Here is a 21,112-nt window from a genome sequence, read left to right as displayed (position 1 = left end):
CCTGGTGCCAGAGGGGATGGAGATGGGCAGCGCTCCAGGCAAGAGCTGGGATGGAGAGGGTGAGGTAGAGCAGTGGGAGCAGTGCCCAGGGAAAAGTCCTGCCAGCTCCTGCCTTGCAGGGCTCCAGGTCCCCAGTGTGTCCCCAGTATTATCTTGATGCCAAGTTTGACCCAAATTGGAAGCCTGGTCCTAGCAGATGCAGAGATGGACACTTCATTCCCATCACGCAGTCCGCAGAGAGCTGGAGGCTGCAGCTCAGTTCAGCCCAGCATCCCTCAGCCGCCGGCACAGCATCTCTGCACCCACCTCTACAGCATGGCCACTCTTAGACGCCAGCCCGGCCCACGACCACCTCACCTTCTCCAACCACTCATCAGCGTCCGTCGTCATCCCTCCGAGCCTGCCTGGGGCACCTGCAAAAACCCAAGCAAAAAGGGACGTGCTGAGATGCTGCCCAAAACCTCAGCCACACCGATCCCCATCTCCGGTCCTTTACCCCGCCAGCTCACCCGCCCGGCCTCCGTCAGTTTGAACTGCCACGTCGAGGCTTGCACATCACCTGGAAAACCCAAGCGACGTGGGTTGCTTGTAACTTCACCACCTGAAAAAGTTTCACACCTGGAGCAAAACGGTATAAGGCAGAGGAGAAAAAAATTAAAACAGGGACAGAAAATGAGTTTAAAGCACACCTCGAAACAAAATTTCAAAATTAAAGGAATTATGAGAGTAAAAAATTGAAAAATAGGGACAGCTAGCTAGACAAAAGTAGACATAGAAACTTTGAAAAGCAATGCAGTTCATGACAGGCAGGAAAGAATTAAGAAATAGAAACAGGAACTGGATAAAAGTAGAAATAGAAAACATTTTAATAGCAACAAGAATAAGGAAATAAAGGGAAAAAATAAATAACAGGGATGGCAAACTAAAACAGAGATACATGAAGTAAATATAAAAAACAATAGGGTTCACAATAGACAAAGAATTAAAAAAAAAGGGATAGGATCTTGATAGAAGTAACCATAGAAGGAAAAATCTAAAAGGCAACAGCACTAAGGAAAGGCAAGAAACAATTAAATAATAAAGACAGTTAATGGGACAAAAATAGACAAAGAAAGGGCATTTTTTAGAAAAGGATTGAGAAAATAAAGGAAAAACATTGAAAAATAAGGACAATGAACTAAAACACAGACAGAAAGAAAATCTAAAAAGCAAAGATGTAAAGAACGGATAAGAAAAATATAAAATACACTCAGTGAACTGGATAAGAGGAGACAGAAAATATTGAAAGCAACAAGGATGGGGGAAATAAAGGAAAAAAAAATTAAAATAAGGATAGCGTACTAAATGAACAGAAACACAGAAAATTTTCAAAGTGATGGAGACAAAGAGAGGAAAATATTAAAAAATAGAGACAGAAGACTAAATAAAAGTAGACATGAAAATTAAAAAGCCATGGGATTAAGAGAAGAAAAAAAACCAAACTTAAGAACAGCAAGCTAAATAAATGGATACACAGCAAGTACAGCTTAAAAGCGACGGGGTACGTGACAGACAGGAAAGAAAGAAAATACAGGGCTAGGGAGCTTGATGAAAGTAGGCATAGAAACAAAATTTGAAAATCCAAAGGATTAAGAGAGGAAAGAATTAAAAAATACAGAGAGCGAGCTAAATAAACAAAAATACAGAGAGAAAATTTTAAAAGCAAAGGCACTAAGGAAATGCAAGAAATTTTTAAAGCATTGAGGTACAGGACAGACAGGAAAGTTTAAAATAGGGACACCGTAGTTGATAAAATTGACAGAGAAACAAAAGTTTAAAAGCCAATGGATCAAGAGATGAAAGGATTAAAAAATAAAGAGAATGAATGGGATAAAAGGAGACAGAAACTTTTAAAAACAACAGTGATTAAAGAAATAAGGAAAAAAATTACAAAACAGCATTGTCAAACTACACCAGAGACAAAGCACGGCCTGGCCCGTGATCGCGTGGCAAGTCAAAGAGCGACCCGGCCCCGAGAATTGTCTGCCTTCTGTGCCTCTGGCCTTCCTTGGGTCCCCGTGTCCTCTTCGCGCTCAAGGAGCACGGCACACGCCTCGGGCTCCAGCACCAGTGCTCACCGGCATAGCGCCCAGCGGGCACTTCTTCTCTTGCGTTACAAGCTTAACACGTGGATCGGTTTTGTGTTTCTGAAGTTTCTGGACAGTCCTCTTTTGCGGCCCTTGAATACGCTTTATTCTCCATAAATACAGGACACCAAAGCCCCGGTGCAACCACCGCAGGGCTTGGCCTTGGTGGTTTCTCCAGCTGAAGAGGTGGGCCCAGCTCTCACCTGAGCTTCTCTCCACCTTCGGCGTCCCTCAGCTTCCCTCCGTGACAGGCAGCTCCCCGCAGGACTCCAGCACTCCTCTCCCTCGTCACCGCCACAGCCCATGGGACGTACGGCCATCAGCAGCTCCACAACGGTTCTGAGCAGCTCGCAGATGGCTCCTCCGCTTCCTCTGGGCACCAGTGATCTCCAGGTAATAGAAATCTGTGAAGCCGTTGTAACGCTACCTCCCTGGCCTCCTCTCCTTTGTCCTCGAATGGGACATTTAATTATTGAGATCAGGCTGAATATGGAGAGGTTACTCATCACAGATTCTGGGTATGAACAATTCCCTTTGCAAAATAATTTCTTTTTTTAGAACTTCCCCCCTCCTTTCTCCAAATTAATTTCCATCCCAGCCGTGAGCCTCAGTAGAAAATCTTGCCGTAATCATTTTGAGCTAAATACTCTGAGTAATCAATCAAAGCAGTGGAACCAATTTTGAAACTGTCACTTTTAATTTTTCCAATTAAAAAAAAAAAATCCAGCATTTCACTCACACTGCTGTTGTGATTCAAGCTCTTAAAACCCTCGCTCCACTGCATCAGCACACAGTACTTGAAAATCTGAAGAGCCGGCACAATCGCAGGGAAACTAAACCAGATTGATTTTTAGCAGTGAGAAGAAACCTGTTTCTTCATGTGCCTTTAGACCCACCTCTCAGAATCTTTTCTTTCTTTCTTCCCTACTTTCCTCCTCTACAAAAATAATGAGAGAGTATTTTTGTACACACAAAAGGCTGGCACTAATTAAACAAATTGACACATTCTGGAGAGCTCAGTGCATAAATGCGCGGCTAACGAAGGCCCAAAGAGCAGAGCTGCCTGGTGCTGGGGTGGAGGAATGGATTTTTCCAGCCTTCGGCGTGGGATGCCTGGGGACGCAGCGATGGAGGAGCTTACCTGTCGGAGGAGGCAGGAATGGCCGCTGTACAAACGGGGGCTGGAGAAATCTACCCCGGAGAGAACGGGTCTGTTAAACACACCGGCAATTGCACCTCGTGTTCAGGGTAGGCACGGGCTGCGTTTCTGCTCAGCGAGGAGCCGTCAAATTAAAGGCTTTGCAAGTCGTTCCTCAGGAGAAGGCTCCGGCTGTAGGAAAGTCAAAGGGAGTTTTGGCATCGCCCCGGCCGGAGGCAGCGCACCCCTGCGCAGCTTGCGCCAGCTACAGCCTGTCAGCTGGCCCGCCCGTGGGGTTTTAACGGGCTGGTGGATGCGGATGGAGCTGTGCCCAGCAAAAGCATTGTGTGCCTACGTGTAGGAGAGGGAGAACAGCAACAGCACCAGCAGTGCCCTCAAGTTGGGCCCCTACGTTAGGTAGGAAAGGATCCTTCCTACAGACTGGTACTCAAACTCTCCAGGCTGAGGACCACTTCCAGTTTCACATTAATTTCATGCCGAGATAAGCTTGCATTGAGATACCACGGCTCTCCTGCACCGCTAGCACAGAAACCAAGCGATTCTGGCAAGACGGAGCCAGCCAACCTCAGCGGCAGCCCCTCTGCGCTGCCCTCAGGCCTGCCAGCGCCCAGCCGTGACGGGGGCCGGTCCCCGCATCCCTCCCGCTTGCCGTTATCTCTGCCCTCGTAAGCGTGACGCAGTGAGCATGCAATTAGTGGTGAGACATCGGAGCGGCAGCAGAAGCTGACGGTGTCAATCAGCAGCTGCCTGCCTTTTACCACCACACCCCTGCCCTGGAGCTCCGGCTCCCCTGTCCGGGTTGTTGTGTTTACCAAGGGCACGGGTTGGAGCTGGAAGTGGTGAAGATGCGGAGAGCCCTTTGGCATTTGAGAAAGGAGATGAAACCTAAGAGACAGAGAAGTTAATATGTTTTCTGTTTGCGAGAGAGCTTGGAAATGCCACTGCTGCTTTATTAATCTTTTCTCTCCCTGGAGGACAACAGTAATCTGCTTTTTCCTCTCTCTATGCTGAATTTCCTTTACTGGAAGTTAAAGGGGACAGTGGCAAGTTAATTCTATTTTGGAGACAGACCGTTCTTGTCTGTGCCTTTCATAATGCCTAGGGATTATTAGAACTCCTTTAAAATAAATAAAATTTTAAATCCTGTTTTAAGAAGTCCAATTTTCTCTTTCTGTGCTGTTTCACCTTTGCAATCTCTCTCTCCCAGGAAAACCCCAATGACTCAAGTCCAGCCCTTTTTATTGCAATGCTGGGCCTTTTCCCATCGCGTCTCAGCTGCTGGGGCAGCACTGCCCACGCAAGGCAAGGGCAGAACTCAGCCCGCAAGTGGGATGCGGCCACAGTCCCCAAACCTGGCAGAAACCAGACCAAAGCCAAAAGTTTCGACATGATGATCAGTTGTATTTTCAGTCCATTAATACACATTCATTTACCAGATACAAACAGAGTGGAAAGGAAAGCAATCATTAGCAGAAACAAGGATATAAAACTCAATTCCAGCGGCCTTCACAGAAGGGATATTCAGTGTTTGCAACCGCACCGTCAGAAGGTAGAGAAGCACGGAGACCTGCACTCAGACTCGAAGTGGAAGCTCTCCTGTTGTTGATTAGTTTAGCTAGAGACATGATTTGGAAAAAAAAAAAAAAAAAAAACAAAAAAACAAAAAAACAACCAAAACAACATTCCCAGAACTGTGATCTCCAACACTTTTTTTCTCATTTCCCGAGTGTCAGGAAAGAGTCGGGTAAATCGGAATTATTTATGTGGAGGAGATTTCATGAACACACAGTGGGAGGTTAAAAATAGAATAATCACAATTACTGGAAATGCAACAAGAAAGTAGGCAGGGAAATTTAGAAAAAAAAAAAAAGAAAAAAAAAGAAAAAAAAGAAAGCCCAAGAAGACATTGCATTCAGTGGTCGATGTACAGTTTGTGGGTCTGCTCCACTGGGATCTACCTTAATTTTGCATGCTGAACTTGATTCACTGCCATGGCGTTACACTCCTGGTTTAAACCTCAACTCTGCAAAGCTCCTGCTTTCAGCGGTATCTCAGCCGTGCAGAAGGGATTGAACGTTTGAAACAGTTTGCAGAACAAGTGCCACAAAATATGAGCGTGTATTCACATCTTGCGGGCCACCCAAGAGATGCCAACCTCAGCCCTGGTTTGGAGACCACTTGCTTTCTTCATCTTCGCCCCCGCTGCATCCTACAGACCCAGTCCTTTCTGCCAGACAACCAGTGCAGCTGCTCTGCAGCGGACGGAGGTGTGTCAGTTTAGATTTAGGTCTTGGAAATGGCACTGACCTAAAGGACCATCCAAACTTTTATTTCGGTGTCCCCAAAAATGCAGCTTCCATGCACAGATCACAATCCCCCGACTGGCCTAACTATGAGCGCACAAAAGACTTCTTATGCTGAAATAACAATGGCAAACCACATCTGAGCTTGATTGTACATGGATGTTTCCTTGGAAGGAATACAGATATTGTGAATTATTCATGTCAGGGTCCCAGCTGGGCAAAACCTGCACTGAGGTCTCCCCCAGGGACAGCACCAGGATTGCAAAATCACGTTGTGAAACCTGATCAAAATGAAAACAGAAGTTTTGGGGGTTAATCCAGCAAAGCTCACATCAAATCAGGCAACAAACGGAGACCGAGAGACCAGAAACTGAGCCGAGCACTTTGCATCCGCCACGGAGCGCTGGAGTAGTTTTACAAATTATTTTTTAGTAAAGTTCTTACATATGATGACATTTTACCCCTCATTTTTAAAACCATGCATTAACTTTACAGTGAAACATTTATCCAGTCCAACATCTACACAACACATTTTAAAATATCAGACTATTAAAAAGATGTGGTAAGGCGTGCGAGTTCTCAAAGTGGCATGTGTTAAAGAATAAATTAAAAAAAGTGTTCTACTCAGGTTGAACAACAAAATAAAGTCTGAGCCTGGGAGAAGTTCTCGTTTCCTATAGTTCTAACAAATAAATGCTTCTGGATTTGCTAGTGCTTCAGTCCACGTCACTTGTTACAGTACTGCGTATCTGCGAGCGATCCTCTTCGGTTTGAAGGTAACATCAAACCCATGCTGGTATTACAGACTAAGAAGTAGTGATTGTTCAGGTAAAGGAATTAACTCTCTGGAGGTGTTCAACCTCACAGGCTTCTTAATATAAGAAATAAAGCCCCAGCTGACAGGACCCAAAGAGCGCAGCCCACGGGTGCCAACAAGAGCGATGCCTTCACTGGAAACGGCCCCAGCCCCATCACCTGTTTGGGGTGAGCCGTGCCACATCCATGGGGGGTTCGGTGGCCCCACGCGCCCCTGGGGATGCAGGGCTCCCCGCGCTGTGCCGAGGCTGCCTTCACACCTTGCTTGCATTTGAACGTTACTAAATTCCCGATATAAGGAATTTAGCACCAACACAGGAGGGGATGTTTGGCGCGGCTCCATTGTTCCCACAGAGGGAAACCTCCTCCCAGACAGAGAGCCCGTGCGAGGCAGGTCTCCTATTTTAATAATGAAGGACTTTCTTAATTAGCACCTTTTCATGCGGAATGAGGCAACGCAGTCTTTCCTCTGTGGCTCTGCTATGTCACTGGGGGCTGGCAGCCATCACAGGCTGGGCTGAGCCTTACAGAACCGGGGTGTTTTTTCCCCAAAGCAGCCTGGCAGAGCGGGACGTAAGGCCACCGGAGTGATGAAGCCCCAAGAGTTAGCCACCTACCACCTTAAAAGACATGATAAGGATAATTTAACGATTACCAGAATCTTTGCTAATACGAGGATGGGGACAATAAGAGCACTTAGAGGATGACAGGAGTCTTGCACTTCTTCAAGGTTCACGCGTAGGGGTGGCGGGGTTGAATGCTTCCTTTCCAGCTATGAATACAGATCTGTGTGACTTACAATGATTCTCTGACAGGCTGTAATTGCTTAAAGTTAGCAGCTTTGTTCAAACTAAAAGAGCTAAAAACATAGCAAGAGAGAAACGCTCTGAACTAGCGCTGACGTGAAATAACAAGACACCTTTGATCTTTCTTGATTGCAAATGGTCAGGGCGCATGTCGCTCTGGCTCTGCAGGGGGTGACCCCAGGTCATTTTTTTTTTAAGGGAAAAAGAAAATCAAGGGAAAATATTTATCTGTTTATGGTGTGCCAGTTAAAAGCATCGACCCCCTGCACCAAAGATCATCACATAAAATGCTGGACATGCACTTCCTACAGGCTAACCAGAGCACAGATTCACCAACCAGAAAGGAATGTAATTGGCAATGGCATCTCCAAAACACGAGCGTAAACCAGTAGAAACTGCAGGAAAGGCTGAGACTCAGGCTGCCCTGGAGGAGCATCTGGGGTTGTTACTCACTCGGGCGATGCAGCAGGTGCAGAATTACCTGGTGCCTGTTTTCAGGTCTGAACACATAGAAGGCAATCAGCTAAAACACGGGGCCAGCTATGTTTTGGGGATAGCTAGGCAACCGGTGTGATTCTTTTCCAGTTAAAACCAGGTGAGACTGTTGGAAGAGCTGGAAGAAAAAAAAAAAAAACAAAAAAACGGAAAAAAAGGAACTAAAGCAAATACCAGTTCACCTGGTCTTCTGACTAAGGAGGGTTGGACACAGGGCTAAATCCAACTAGGGAAGGGGTCTCCCCAGACGCACTGGCAGCAGAAGAGCTCAGCCTCCCACTTCTCCAGATATGACTCTCATTAGGTGTTTCTAACGATCTGATCTCTGAGTGTTTGACACAGCACTGCCGGGGAACACCTCTCCCAGAACTGCAGCTGGAGCTCGACATGAAATTGGAAGATGCAGCTCATTGTGAGACAGAGGACGGTGTAAAGATCCAGGACAGCACCCAGCACACGAGGTCCTGACCCAGGAGCGGCAGTGATTTGCCCAGGGATTCCGAATCAAATTGCTGCTTCGCTCCACAGGGAGATGCAAAAGAGCTTTGGAAAGCATCTTACAGAAATGGAAAAGAAGACTGGGCATGCTGAGTTGTACCTGTGCTTGGGAAGACACGTCCTGCGTGACTGAGCTCAGGATTGTGGCTGGTCTAATAACAAAGCCTTGTCTCCGGTCTGCTTTGTTAACTGCTCCCCTTCCCTTCACCCCAGCTACAAAGCAACACGTCAGCTCGGTTTGAGCGTGGCTTCAGCTCTAGCTTAATGGTCTTTCCCTTCTTCTAAACAGGGTGGAAAGAAATGGAAGAAGAGGTCTACCTATGTACTGCAATAGAAACGCACAAATGGAGGAGCCAGAGTGCAGGGCTTAGCTCGGCCCATCCTGGCTTTTGAGTTTCTGTCCTGTGACACACAGTGCCTTGCTTTCCCTGAGCTCTGGAGATCTAAGGCTTGAGTTTAAACCTTGATCCTTTCCTGGAGAAAGCCTTCGTGCACAATTTGAACAACCTGACGCGCTGCATTTCTATAAAGGCCAGCAAACTCCAGTGATGTCCAGCAGCTCTGGCTCCATCGAGGCTCCCCTTTGCCAAGACCTGGGCAGCACCACGCTGCGTAAGGACTGCTGATTGCTCTAGCTGTGGCAGGAACAGGGTATTTTTTTCCCCCTGAGAGGAGAAGAGACCAAAATGCTGATTCTGGTATGAGATTGTTAGTCTGTTCCCATTGAAGAAGTGAAAAACCTACATTTGGCAAGGACACCAAGGCAGCACCAAGCAGCACTTCCCGACAGCGCCAGAGCTGCAACACGTGCTCTGACAGCGTACAAAGGGGTGAGACGGGGGGACTCCAGCGAGCCAAGGCGCAGATACCCAACAGCCTGAGAAGCACACGCAGCCCATGACTCCTGCGCAGCCACAGCACGATCACAGTATGTACGCAACCACAATACAGGGCTGGCAGTAGTAACAACATCTACTGGGATTTGTTTCCTGTCCTAGGAAGTGGCCCACGTCCTTTAGGTGCTCAGAATATGTCTTAAGAAGTAACTCCTTCAGAGATTAAACTTCTCATTTGTTGTAATTTTCAAGTCTTTCTGCTCCTCTCCTTTGCTAGTGTCAATATACTTCAAGTTCCTCCACCAAAATCCTTAAGAAAGGCACATTAGCTTGGTGGAGACATTTTTTGCCTCCCTTAGCAATAAAAAGCTTTCAGAAATCCCGTATCGCTCATCAACTTGTCTCTAGAGAATCAGACTTTAAAACATAAAGCAGTCTGCATCTTCTTAAGTCCAAACCTCCATGGGTACCATGGACTCCTTAGTTCCGACGGAGGGAAGCAGGTATTCTTCCTCCAGAAAACGAAAGGGGAATTGTACTAAAAACCCACGAATCTTTTTTAATTCTTCCGCTGCTTTTGCAGGATCATCATTCGCTAATTTGGGCTTGTTGATGAAATCACGCAGTTGGGTTAAATTATTCACCTGGTCACTGGGAAGGCATCGAAAAACCTGACCAAAACAGAAAGAAGAAGTGGCGTGTCAGCGCGGGGGAAATACTGCAATGCGGAGTTCTCGAGAAAGACTGAAACAGCTAATACAAATTCCCCGGGATGGGAGTGACTTAATTAACAGCCTGGAGAACGGGGAGGGAAAAGGTGTGTGCGTATCTGTGATATGGAGCAGGCAGAGGGGAAGCACAAGGGCTTTTTCTGATCACTGTAAAATCTCATTACAAAGCAGAAGTAGAATTTGCTTCTATTCCAGTTACGCTATGGCCAGCTGGGAGCTGTAAGTACACCACGGCCGTTCACCGGAGCGACAGCCGATACAAATAAGGGAGATATCAGAACTGCTGCCTTCTTGGGCTGCCGTCACACCATGAGGATGCACCAGCTCCAGGTTCTCTTTTCACAGCTCTTGCCTCCAACACTACTTGTTCCTTCAAAGCATCTCTGAAGGTCCAACCCGAGGAGCTGGACTTGCTGCCCTCACCCTCCCGTTGGCATCTGCTGCTGCCACCTGGGGCGGCGGAAGGGGAAAGGCACCATGTCCCTCACCTTGTCAAAGATAGTGGCATTGCGAGCGGCTGTAGAAATCCACACCTCCTTGAAGAATTTGTCACAAACGGGATCCTGGTGTTCCGGATTGAGATCAGAGCCACCAAGCACAACCCTGAGAAGACAAAGGGACTGATGCTTTTGGAGGCTGAAGCACCAGGTGCTCCTCCCTCTTGAGAAATGCCAGGGGAGGAAAGGTTTCCTTGGGTCTTGCCAAACCCTGCGTGCTCCCAGAGCCCTCCCGCTCCTGTCCCCTGCAACAGTCTGCCAGCCTTAGAGCTGCTCGAATTTCTCCTTTTTTTTCTGTGCAATAACTGTCTAGATGGGAAACGGGGCGGGGCGGCGGGGGTGGGGAGGAAAAATAAAAAGGTCTTAATGAAAAAACAGCCATGTTGTGGACCAGATGGCTGCTCCAAGTGAGGAAACTTCCATTAGAAAGAATTCTACCTCCCAAAATTAAGAGTGTGAAAACAGGATCTGGGGGCAAAATATCACTGTCTTGTTTATGAGCTCTCCTAGCGAAACCCTTCAGCAAAACAAAAATTAAGTCAAGCTGCCGAGCTGAGGACAGGAATGGTGTGAGAAAGGCTAACACCAGTGAAACAACAGCAGAACTCTGGGCTAAATCCAGGCCAGGCAACACTAAATCTGAGCAGGCGGCAGCAGCCCTGTTGGTTTGAGAGGCTGCAGGCAGGCGTAAGCCTGAGCAAGCCCTGCCTGCATCCCCGCTCCCTGCCCACACTCGGCCAGCCCCGCACATCCCACCTGAAGCACCGCAGCCGGAGGGACTGGGCAAACTTCCCAGCGCTGTAATCCTCCCCGTCCATCACGGAGGGGACAGTCTCAGTGTCCTGCACGATGATGGCGATCTCGCTGTCCCGCTTCCCCAGCATGCTGCGGTCGTTGATGTTGGCAGAGCCTGGCGAGGGGGAAAACGAAGGACCAGCAATGCATCACCTGCCACGAGATGCTCCCACACGCCCTCCATCACCACCCACCGCCCCCCAGGCCCTGCACATCCCTTGTCTCCATGGGAGACCAGCTACGGCTTCGCTAGGTAAAACCCCGACTGGGAGGCTTCCTTACGGAAACACAGACCCTGAGAGCCAGGATTTAGAATCACAGAATCATAGAATAGAATGGTTTGGGTGGCAAGGGACCATTAAAACCCATCCAGTCCAACCCCCCTGCAAGGAGCAGGGACATCTCCAAGCAGATCAGGTTGCTCAGAGCCTCATCCAACCTGGCCTTGAACGTTTCCAAGGATGGGGCATCCACCGCCTCTCTGGGCAACCTGGGCCAGTGTTCTACCACCCTCAGCATAAACAATTTTTTCCTTTTATCAAATCTGAATCTGCTTCCTTCTATTTTAAAACATTTGGGGGAGGGAAAAATCACAACCTGATTTTTGCAGGCTTCAAAAGCTCCAGGCTTGGAAGATAGTTAAATCATAGCCAAGCTCAGGCCAACATTTCCAAAAGTTTACTCTCTCTGTAACTTCCCAGATACTTTTGCTGAAGGACGCCACAGTTTTCAAGGGTCTTTGCTGCATTTGGTTTGAATATCGTGTTACCTCGTGCAGGATGGGCTCCACGAGTAAATCCACTCTTACGTACTCTAAAGAGGGGAAGTTTGCCATTTGCATTTGGAAGGCAGGAGTTTTTCAGGAAGGGGGATCTAGGAAGGACATAATCTGTCTGTGTCATTCAAGGTGGGGTCCCTCTCCAAAAGGCACCAGGTAAGGTTTGGGTGCTGGGCTCGCACAGCGGCTCCAGCCCTGACTCTGCAGCGTGGTGGGAGCTCCCCAGCCCACACGTGCCGTGCAGGGTCTGCTCCAGGCCAGCCGAGGCTTTGTCCCCAAAACAGGTTTCTCTGTCCCACGCAGCCATCAGAAGGCGAGGGATGGGGGACACCACAATGCTTGTTGGCTCCAAGGGAACAGCAAGATGCAGCCAGTGATAGGAGTCATCGGGTCATTAACCCACAGACATGACCAAACAACACAAAAAATCTCAGACACAACCCTGTAAGAGACCCCCAGGCACTAGTTAGCCATTTAGCCTTCCCAGTGACTGAATTAACTCAAGGGGAGCCTACACCTCCAGAGGGAAAATGAGCTAAGCACCCCTCTGTCCTGTCACCTCCCTCTCCGGCACAGCGGCATTTTATTTCCATGCACCATCTCTTTCTTGGGTGGAGAAGGGATGACACATCACCTCACCAGCCGGCACAGACGCACATGCTGTAAAAAAATCCATCCTCAGGCTTACAGGTACAGAAAACAGAAATGAAGAGCTGTCTCAGGCCCTCAGACCATCACAGCTGCAATAACTCTCCACCTGCTATAATTATTAAAACCCCCTCTGGGCTGCTCTGCGTGCTGGAAATGGGATCTGACCCCGGAAAGGGTAACAGAAGAGTAAACCTAACCGTAGGTCAGACTAAGGCTGAGGTGCTGCTTTGAAGGAGGCTGAGTATTTTTGAGACTTGCAAAATCTTGTATTAAGTTACTCTTTGTTACTCAAGTTTTCATTGCTGATATAACAGATCAAGAAGGGTTTCTTTAAAGAAACAGGCTAAAATTCTGCTTTTTTGCTGCGATGTAGAACTCTGAGCCTGAGGCCTTGCCTTTGCTTCGTGATCTCAGAATAAATCTGGTAAAAGAAATGGATGAAGTGATATCTATTACCCATTATAACACATTTCCCCATTCTTAGGAAATGAAGCTGATAAATGACACATGTTGTCCAAATCTTCCAAATTTTACAGCACATTCTGTTCTTTAAGGAACAGATGACAAGTCTCACAAGTCTCTCTGCTAGAGCAGAGTTTGATACAAGACAGATGGACAATATTCCCTGCACTGGGATTCTCTTCACTCTTACACAGAGATTTAAAACCATTTCAGAAAAACAAATTAAATGACAGCCCTCCAAATCCTATCCTCCCTCCTGATGAATTTATGAGTTTGTTGTTGGTGGTTTTTTTTTTAAACAGCAAAATATTTCACAAGAAAGAAATCACAACATAGAAAACCACACAGCACCGCAGCCTGCATGGAGCACAGGGCTCAGGAGTGACAGGATTAATCCAGGTATAATGCAGTGGTTCAGACCCTTCCCGCAAGCCCCCTGCTCACCAATTATAACTGTGTTGTCATCAGCAATAAGCAGTTTGCTGTGAACATAGATGAGCTCCGTGACTAGTTTTCCCTCCAGCTCTGCATACGTTCGAAGTCCGCAGAATGAGATGTAGTTTATCCACTTATCTCCAACTGAAAATTAAAGGAGAACAAAACTGATGGGATGAGGGAGGCAGAAGAGAGAAGAAAGAGAAGAGACCTCCTTTATATGAAGACCTGGATGAGTAACAGCTCACTTTTGACTTTTTAAAAAAATAATAAACAAACAGATAGTGGAAATAAGCTTCTTTCAAAATAGACTTTAAAAGCTGCCTGGGGGCTCTCTGTGCCGCTCTGACCCGCTGCCTGCTCAGATACTTCCACTTTGGTGAGAAATGACCCAAATCTCTCACAGAGCACGCAAGTGCTCACAATTGTTACAAACATCTTAAAATAACTGGACTATGTGACTGTTTTTCTGCAGATCCTGCAGAAAGGAGGCTGGAAGCAGGTGTCCTGTCCACGCACAGTACAGAAAATATGTCCTAATGTACTTGTCTGCAGTTGAGATTTACACAGAGATCTAGAACAAATGAGGCATTATGTATGCCCCTAATATTTAGGATACGTGGGTTTTCATGGTGCTCCGATTCCCAGCAGAGCAAATTCAGGCAGGCATCCTCACGGCGAGGAAGCAGCTCAGAAACAGTGCCCTGCGTAGGCAGGTTTTTCCTCTCCGTGTGCGACAACTGCCAGGAACAAACCCAGGGTGGGATTTGCAGGGGAGGCTGAGAGCTCGTTGCTCCCAGAAGCGTGACCCCATTTGGGACACTTTCCAAACAACACAATCGTGAGCAGCTGCAACTGCGCCGCGCTCCTCCCCGGGGTCCTCCCCTCCCCCGGACCAGGGCCGCATCCAAGTGCAAAATCTGAGAATCGGCCACAGCTGCGTGACCTGACAGACCTCGCCACGGGACAACGGCAGAGGAGGAGGTCGCTCACCAGCCTCAGAAGCCCATAAGCTCACGCTGCTGCACACCTGTGAGTGCAAACTCCTGAACTTCCCCTGAACCTGATTTTTTTGTTATAGATGTACCCATCACATAGCAGCATCCCAAGACTAAGCAACAGAGAGGAGAGGAATAAAGCTCTTACCCTCTGTCTTCAGCTGGCCCAGGATCGAGTTTTCTCCTCGGCACATGGTCCTGGAAAGAAGGTAGGCAGCCGTCAGCACGACCGCGACTGGAGGCAATGGCATATGCTGAAGCAGAACTGGGCAAAGTAAATTGCAAACACAGATGCCTCTCAAATACCCCGTGCAAGCAGAAGAAACAGGGTGCTTCCAGAGCACACTTTTTTTCCAAAATGACTGTCAAGGACTGCTCATTTCCTAAAGGAGCTCGTACCAATCCGCGTAGGAGCTGGGGAGCATTTTTTGCCTTCTACAGCACACCGCAACGATGATAAACATCTCACAAACAGGGCTGCTACCACCTATGCTGCAGGTTTGGACATGAAATCACATCAAGGAAAAAAAAAAGTCAACACGTGCAGAACACCAGGTCAGGGAGTGTGCGTGATTACAGCTGGGCTGGGAAAGCCACAGCCGGCATCTCATTAAAAAAAAAAAAACCAACCCATGAGCAATTTCTGAAGACCTGTGGTTGCCCTTGCAGAATAAAGCTCAGGCTGCCTGCAATACCTGTAGTTGAAGTGCATTATGGCCTGCAGCGCGTTCCCCCCGCCGGTCGAGATGTCTCCTTCAAACCCAGGCAGCAGCGGGATCACCACGTATACTCGGAAACGCTTGTTCTCCCTGAAACGATAGTTTGGGGGAATATTAGCCTGCAAATATTACAGCCTCACACAGGGTGAATCCCCTTGGTTTCACTTTCTCTGGGTTGGTTTCCATCCAAGGCTGCTACACAAATTTTAAGGGAGCAAAGTGTGAAGTGTATTTCCAGTTTCAAGTCTTCATCACCTATCATCCGTACTTCAGTGAGCGCTCAGACCTTCAGGGGGAGGCGGCATAATTTACTCTCAGCAGATGATAAAAGAAGCTAAAGGAAAAGAAACAGACTTTCACTGAAGTTCACAGGTAGGCTAATTACTTTGCAGACTGTCTTTGCCACTATAAAAGTTCAGCACCCTGACAGCCCAGTCACAAGGATACTGGTGCAGACTGGTGCACATGACTGCCTGGCAGAGCACAGCAAAGACTACAGGGCTATCACCGGCAGAACGCCAAAATCTAGCCTGATGTTTCCACTACATCCTGGTTTTTAGAAGCCAGAACCATCACAAAAGGTGCAAAAAGCTCCACACACAAGCAAAACATGGATCACTCAAGGAAGGCAAGTATTTCACTGATACATCACAACCCACAAAAGCTCCATTCTAAAGTTCCCCCAAACTAAACCGCACCCTAAGCGTGGTCCCATTCAGAACAAGAGCTACTATCACGGCACTGCCTGGGGCTTTTCTTAAAGCCCACCTTTGGGTTTGCTTTGCTGACAAAAGCCAGAAGCATCTGCTCTGCCAGCGTTTTCCAGGCGCTCCTGGGTGCTGCCAATCCCCTGCCTGCGCCCAGGAGGAGGAGGAGGAGGAGGATGCTCCATTGAAGAGTGCTGCCACTAGATGGCAAACATAGTTTAATCAGGACAAAACCATTTCAGGAGCAGCCTGAAGATGAGCCAGCCTGCAGTTTTTGATAAAAGTATTCCTTCCTCGAGCAAGTCGTGCTTGTGGATTTAAGGGCACAGGAATCGTGAAGAACTGAGGTCTTGTCTGAGCTGGGAGGGAGACCCTGAGGACCTGTGTTTCTTTAATTCCAACCAGCGCTTCTTTAGCGCTCTGCTATGCCCTGTAAACCAGCTTTGCTCTGACAGCAGACCTCAGGAACAGTTAATGAGCTCTTACCCGTACACAAGAGACTTTGAAGTGAAGCCTGTTTGTATCAAGAGAAAGATCTACCAACAAAAGCATGCCCCAAAAAGCAGCTTGTTTGTCTAAGCCCAGTGTTTATTAAACCAGTTAAAGAGCCACCCCTGAAAAAAAAAAGAGGAAACCAAGAAAATAATGTTATTAATTACATCCCTAGAAAATATTTAGTCTAGAAGAGTGAGAAGTGTACAAGCTTAACTAAATAATTTAATTTTCAATTAAACATTTGTGTGTCTCCTATGCTAGCTTTCCAGGGCAGTTTGGAACACGAGCATTTGACACAAACCACTTAGGTCTGAATCTATTTTTAATTTTAGGCAATGCCAAGCACTCTGGAGTGCGCGGAATTTGAATCTTATATTCAGTTAGGAATCACCAACATCAAGCTGGCACAACACTGGCATAAAATTGGAGTCACGGGGAAGCGAGCATCACATCTGAAAACATGTCACTGAAGAATTTGTGCGACTCCGTTTTGTGCTAGACTTTTTGATATCTGGACACAATGACACCCGCTACATAAATTTTATATAATAGGAAAATCTTAGCAGATTACCTGAAGAATTTGCTGCTATCTCAGTAGCATAGCTAAAAGCCGGCAATTGATGTGAAGGGCCCATGGCGGTCAGTTCCCAAAGGCAGGAAAGGCAATCTAGAGTGGCTTTCCAGGGGAACACCCCACTGAGACACCGCGTCCCGCTGCCTGCGAGCCTCCGAGTTGCAGTGCAAACACCAGCATTGCCATTTCCAGCAGCACTGGCACCACTCCTCATTCACCCGGGGTGAGAAAATCCACTCCATCTTTTCATCCTGAGCTAATTCCAGTTATTTGGGCTATGCATTGCAGCTCACAGATGACAAGCAACTCCACGCTGTTACTCTGCCCTGGTGTTACTGCCACAGCAGATAGCACCCGTGCTCTCCTGGTTTGAATAGGGCTCCTCTTTCCGCAGTGCCTCTAAACAAAGCCAGTCTCAGCAGCTCCTGTGGCCTTGCAGATATTACCCACACCTCAGTGTCTGCGAGGCAGGAGCTACTGTCTGTCCCTGCTTGGCTGCCTTTAACCCCAGTGGGAATTCCCAAGCTCAAGTGCCAAAGAGAGAAATTTCTACAACTCTAGAGAAAGCACTTCTGGGAAAGCAGCCCCTGCACAGCTCTGTACAACTACAATTTTGAGAAAAATAATAATTCCAAGAAATCTCTTAATGCATGGTGAAAAAGCACATAAGAGATGAAAGGAAGAAGTTTAGAAAGTTTTCTGTATATCAGCCCAGCAAGACCAGGATACACTTCTAGACTATGACGTATGTACCATAAAGAGAAACTCCAGCGGAGCATCCTCAAGCAAGGCTGTTGCGGATCGAAGCGAGGACAAGCCACTAGTGTGGCACTGATATTAGCATGGGGTTAGGTGTGCTGAGGTAAAAGCAGTGTCTAAAACATGGTTGGGTTTGCTCCATCCAGGAACAAACGACAGTCCCCTTGCAGTGGCTGGAGGCTGTAAATGCTCTCCAGTGCTTATGAGAAAAAGTTTTTCAAACAACAGCTGAACCCTGCAGTCCAGTCCTCAAATGTGTTGGCTTCCCCTCCTTGAAGCCAGTCCTTCCTAGAGATAATTTAAATAAGCCACAAATCCCAGTTCAACTTTCTCACCTGCTAACTTGCCTTACCACACAGGTCAAGACTCGCTGGCTACGGCGCAAAGGTGTCACTGAACTGGAGCGTGAAGGACTTGCTTTTAAACAAGTTCCATAGTTAGCACTACATTTGCATCAGGGTAAGTCCAGAATATCACCTTCTGGCTGCAAATAAACCACTAAAAAGTCCCCCTGCTGCAAACACAGATATTTGACTGCACCGGTTCTGTATTGGAAAAGCTTTTGTATTAAGATATTATTTTACACCACACCATATAAATACACTCGGAAGACTTTCATTGCCTTGTTAAGAACAGGTTACCTGTGAGCTTTAAGAATCCTCTGAGCAATTGCATCCCCGATCTTGTTCCAGACCACTTTGTCGTCAGCACAGCTAATAAAAAACTGGTTCTGCAGGAAAAGCAAGCAAAGCTACTGTCAGACACTGCCAGCGATGAGCAAAAAAGATATCTGCATACTTTATTTCAGACCAAGAGCAACTAAAGATAGCTGGGTTTTGTGCGCCATTTGAGTGGAGGCTTTTTATTATTATTAAATGATGTCTGTGTCTGTGCTCGCTTAGGGAATGAATTAGTCCTTATTAATCACACCCCTTAGAAAGAGCACATAAAAAACATCCTAAAAAGAGGCTAAAAATCAGAAAAAAAAAAAGAGGAGAATAAGCATCTCCATTCAACCAGCGCTGAGAGTCACTCGGACACAAGAGACTCCTGCAGCTCAAGGCTGTACAGATGCGAGAGCAGCCCTGAGAGAGGGAGGCTTGGGCATGCACAGGGGACACTGCAAAGCCACGGAGGGGACAGGAAGACTATTGCACAGGCCATGGAAGTTGCTGGCAATTTCACAAAGAGGCTTATCAAGGACGGGTCTACTTTTTTCCACTTTGTGGCCAGAAGGCTGTCAGGGCACATACCCATCAGCCTGGTTTGAAGACCACTGAAGTAAATGGAAACAGCCCCAAAAATTTGTGGCAGATGCTGTATTAATATCTATGCGTGTCTAAATTCATAATAAAATTGACATCAAGCCTCAAGAAGTAGAATTACCCTCTTGATGGCTGCGAGCCCAGCCCAGAACACCAGGACCCTCCTGCTTTCTCTCATTGCCACTCACCTCTATATATATGTAGTGCTTGCTGTTTTCTATCACGCTGACGTAGGCGTTGTGGATGGACTCCTCGTGGTATTTAATGCCAGCTGACCAGTCAGCAGCAGAACGGATCACCTGGAAAACAAGAGAGTAACACCTTCAGCTCTCCTCCATCCAGGATGGCACAGAATTGTGATGGAATTATTTAAGAGGCAATGCTCTTCCCTGGCACCATTCTCCTGTCAGGATTTCACTAAATAAGCTCATACGTGCAACATTCACCATTTATACTGCATTTGTGATGAGGAGAAAGGATGTTAAAACACAGTATCAATGCTTAATAACGTTTTGATTAAAAACACAAGTGCCCTGTCCCGTTGCTGCGTTACTGCCCTCTCCCACCTGAGCAGTTTTAGATGCAATAAAAGCAGCACAAAAGTTTCATTCTTGCTTAAGGTCTTATGATAAACTGCTTTTAAATCAACCTAGATTTCCAAGCTTTGGGGGTGCACATCCTATCAGTGATCTCCTCTCTAGCAATATTTAAAGCTGCTCTCCAGCTGGGGCACTGCCTTTTCCCCCACAAGCGGGTGGTACATAATTATACAGACATGTCTTTGCCTGAACAACTGAGGTCATTTATTTCTTCTGCCAAATTCTTGCACAAGCCACTCGATCTGTGATGATACGACTTTCAAAACGCATCGCAGTTCAGCTGGCCACACTTATTTATTCATTTTTACTGGAAATCCACTTTTAAAGTAGATACCATGAGATCCCCAGGGCACGTTCTCCCCCTGTCTCCTGTAGTTCTTGTGCAAGAGAGCCAAAACAATGAGAAACAACCTTTGTTCATGGTCTCGGCCAGGCTGAGCAATCCTCACAGCGGGCAGCTTCCCGTTCCAGAGAGCCAGACATGCTAGGGCATCTCCCACTCCTGCGCTTTGAGCCAAGAAGCAACTACGCTATGCCCTGAGTGACATTTTCCTAGATGGAAATGTAGTTTTTAATTAAGGGTTGGCAGGGTACATGCTCAGGGGAAATAACTACTCATGATTAGCCTCTGTCTTTAAACACTGTCAAGACAAAAACATTGAAACAATAGCCTTAAAATATCTCAATGCAGTCATTATATCAGCGCTTGGGACCAGCCACACCCAGGACAAGATCCAAATGCTGAAGATCTGCAAGACGTGTGTGCCAGTACATGCAAAATCCTGATCTCTTCCAGGGCTCAACCACTTTTTTTTTTCCCCTGGAAAACTCTCCAATGGATCTCTTTTAATTCTGCATGCCCAGCCCTATGTTATTCTCCCTGTCTTCCCAGCATCCCTGACAGCCTGACCCTGAACTCTGCTCTCACACTGCCATCACCATCCACCACCAAAGCAGGCTGCTGGCTGTGGCATGGTTGAGGATCTTTGAGGGCTAATTAATTACCAGTAGTATACCAGTAGATAAGGGTTTGGCCCTTTGGTCCAGGTGCTGCATGCCTGAAGCAAACCAACCCTCCGGTCTCCAGAGCATCTCTGGAGGTGGCACCGTGGGGCACGACTCCTGAGCTATTTCCTTCCCCTGGGCAGAAGCAGCCCTCTCCCACAAGCCACCAAAACAGAGATCCTGCAACTCTCCTATTTGGCCACATCCTTGGCTGACAGGAGGGAGCACTCGGCGGCCTCCCAGATGGAAAGCTGGGGTCACAGATGCTTGAGAGACAGCACCCATCTGATCATAAGGGTCATCGCAGCCTCTGCCAGTCCCAAACGGCTGCCCGTCACCTGCACCAACCTTGGCACGGCGACGCTGCTCACGCCTGTGTGGTTTTAGTCACCCGTTTGGTTTGAAAAGCCAGCACGGCATGATCGCACACACCCCAGGCTGGGCACTGCGGAAACCCCGCTGAGCAACACCTCAAGCAGAGCTTCTGAACAAAATTCCACCATTTGCATCAATAAGAACAGAAAATCAGCTTTTTTTGGGGGGTAGAAAGCAGGCTACTTCTTTCACACACACAGCTCAGGCCACAGTCTGGGCAGGAGCTCA

General features: G+C 47.4%; 1 protein-coding gene and 1 long non-coding RNA gene across 4 annotated transcripts in view; both read right to left on the bottom strand.

The window, feature by feature from the left end:
* Nucleotides 1–306: 306 nt before the first annotated feature.
* On the bottom strand, nt 307–2,411 carry LOC147599731 (uncharacterized). Its single transcript, XR_015259351.1, has 3 exons — nt 2,330–2,411; nt 497–618; nt 307–413 (listed from the first exon to the last, which is right to left on the bottom strand). It is a non-coding gene; the product is annotated as an uncharacterized LOC147599731 (long non-coding RNA).
* Nucleotides 2,412–6,057: 3,646 nt separating this feature from the next.
* The window catches only part of PLD1 (phospholipase D1), a 64,833-nt gene continuing 49,778 nt past the window's right edge, over nt 6,058–21,112 (bottom strand). For all 3 annotated transcript variants that reach the window (XM_086754275.1, XM_086754274.1, XM_086754276.1), the window contains 8 exons: nt 19,094–19,204; nt 18,282–18,370; nt 15,082–15,195; nt 14,535–14,584; nt 13,398–13,532; nt 11,024–11,177; nt 10,259–10,373; nt 6,058–9,710 (listed from right to left, as the gene is read on the bottom strand). In XM_086754275.1, coding sequence (XP_086610401.1) covers nt 9,486–9,710; nt 10,259–10,373; nt 11,024–11,177; nt 13,398–13,532; nt 14,535–14,584; nt 15,082–15,195; nt 18,282–18,370; nt 19,094–19,204 — 993 coding nt within the window. In that variant the 3' untranslated portion in view covers nt 6,058–9,485. The remainder of the gene's footprint in view (nt 9,711–10,258; nt 10,374–11,023; nt 11,178–13,397; nt 13,533–14,534; nt 14,585–15,081; nt 15,196–18,281; nt 18,371–19,093; nt 19,205–21,112) is intronic.

The sequence above is a fragment of the Chlamydotis macqueenii genome, chromosome 9, assembly GCF_036417535.1.
Source record: "Chlamydotis macqueenii isolate bChlMac1 chromosome 9, bChlMac1.mat, whole genome shotgun sequence".
Classification (NCBI taxonomy): Eukaryota; Metazoa; Chordata; class Aves; order Otidiformes; family Otididae; genus Chlamydotis; species Chlamydotis macqueenii.
The sequence above is the reverse complement of the archived record's forward strand: the minus strand, read 5'-3'. Positions and strand labels throughout refer to the sequence as shown.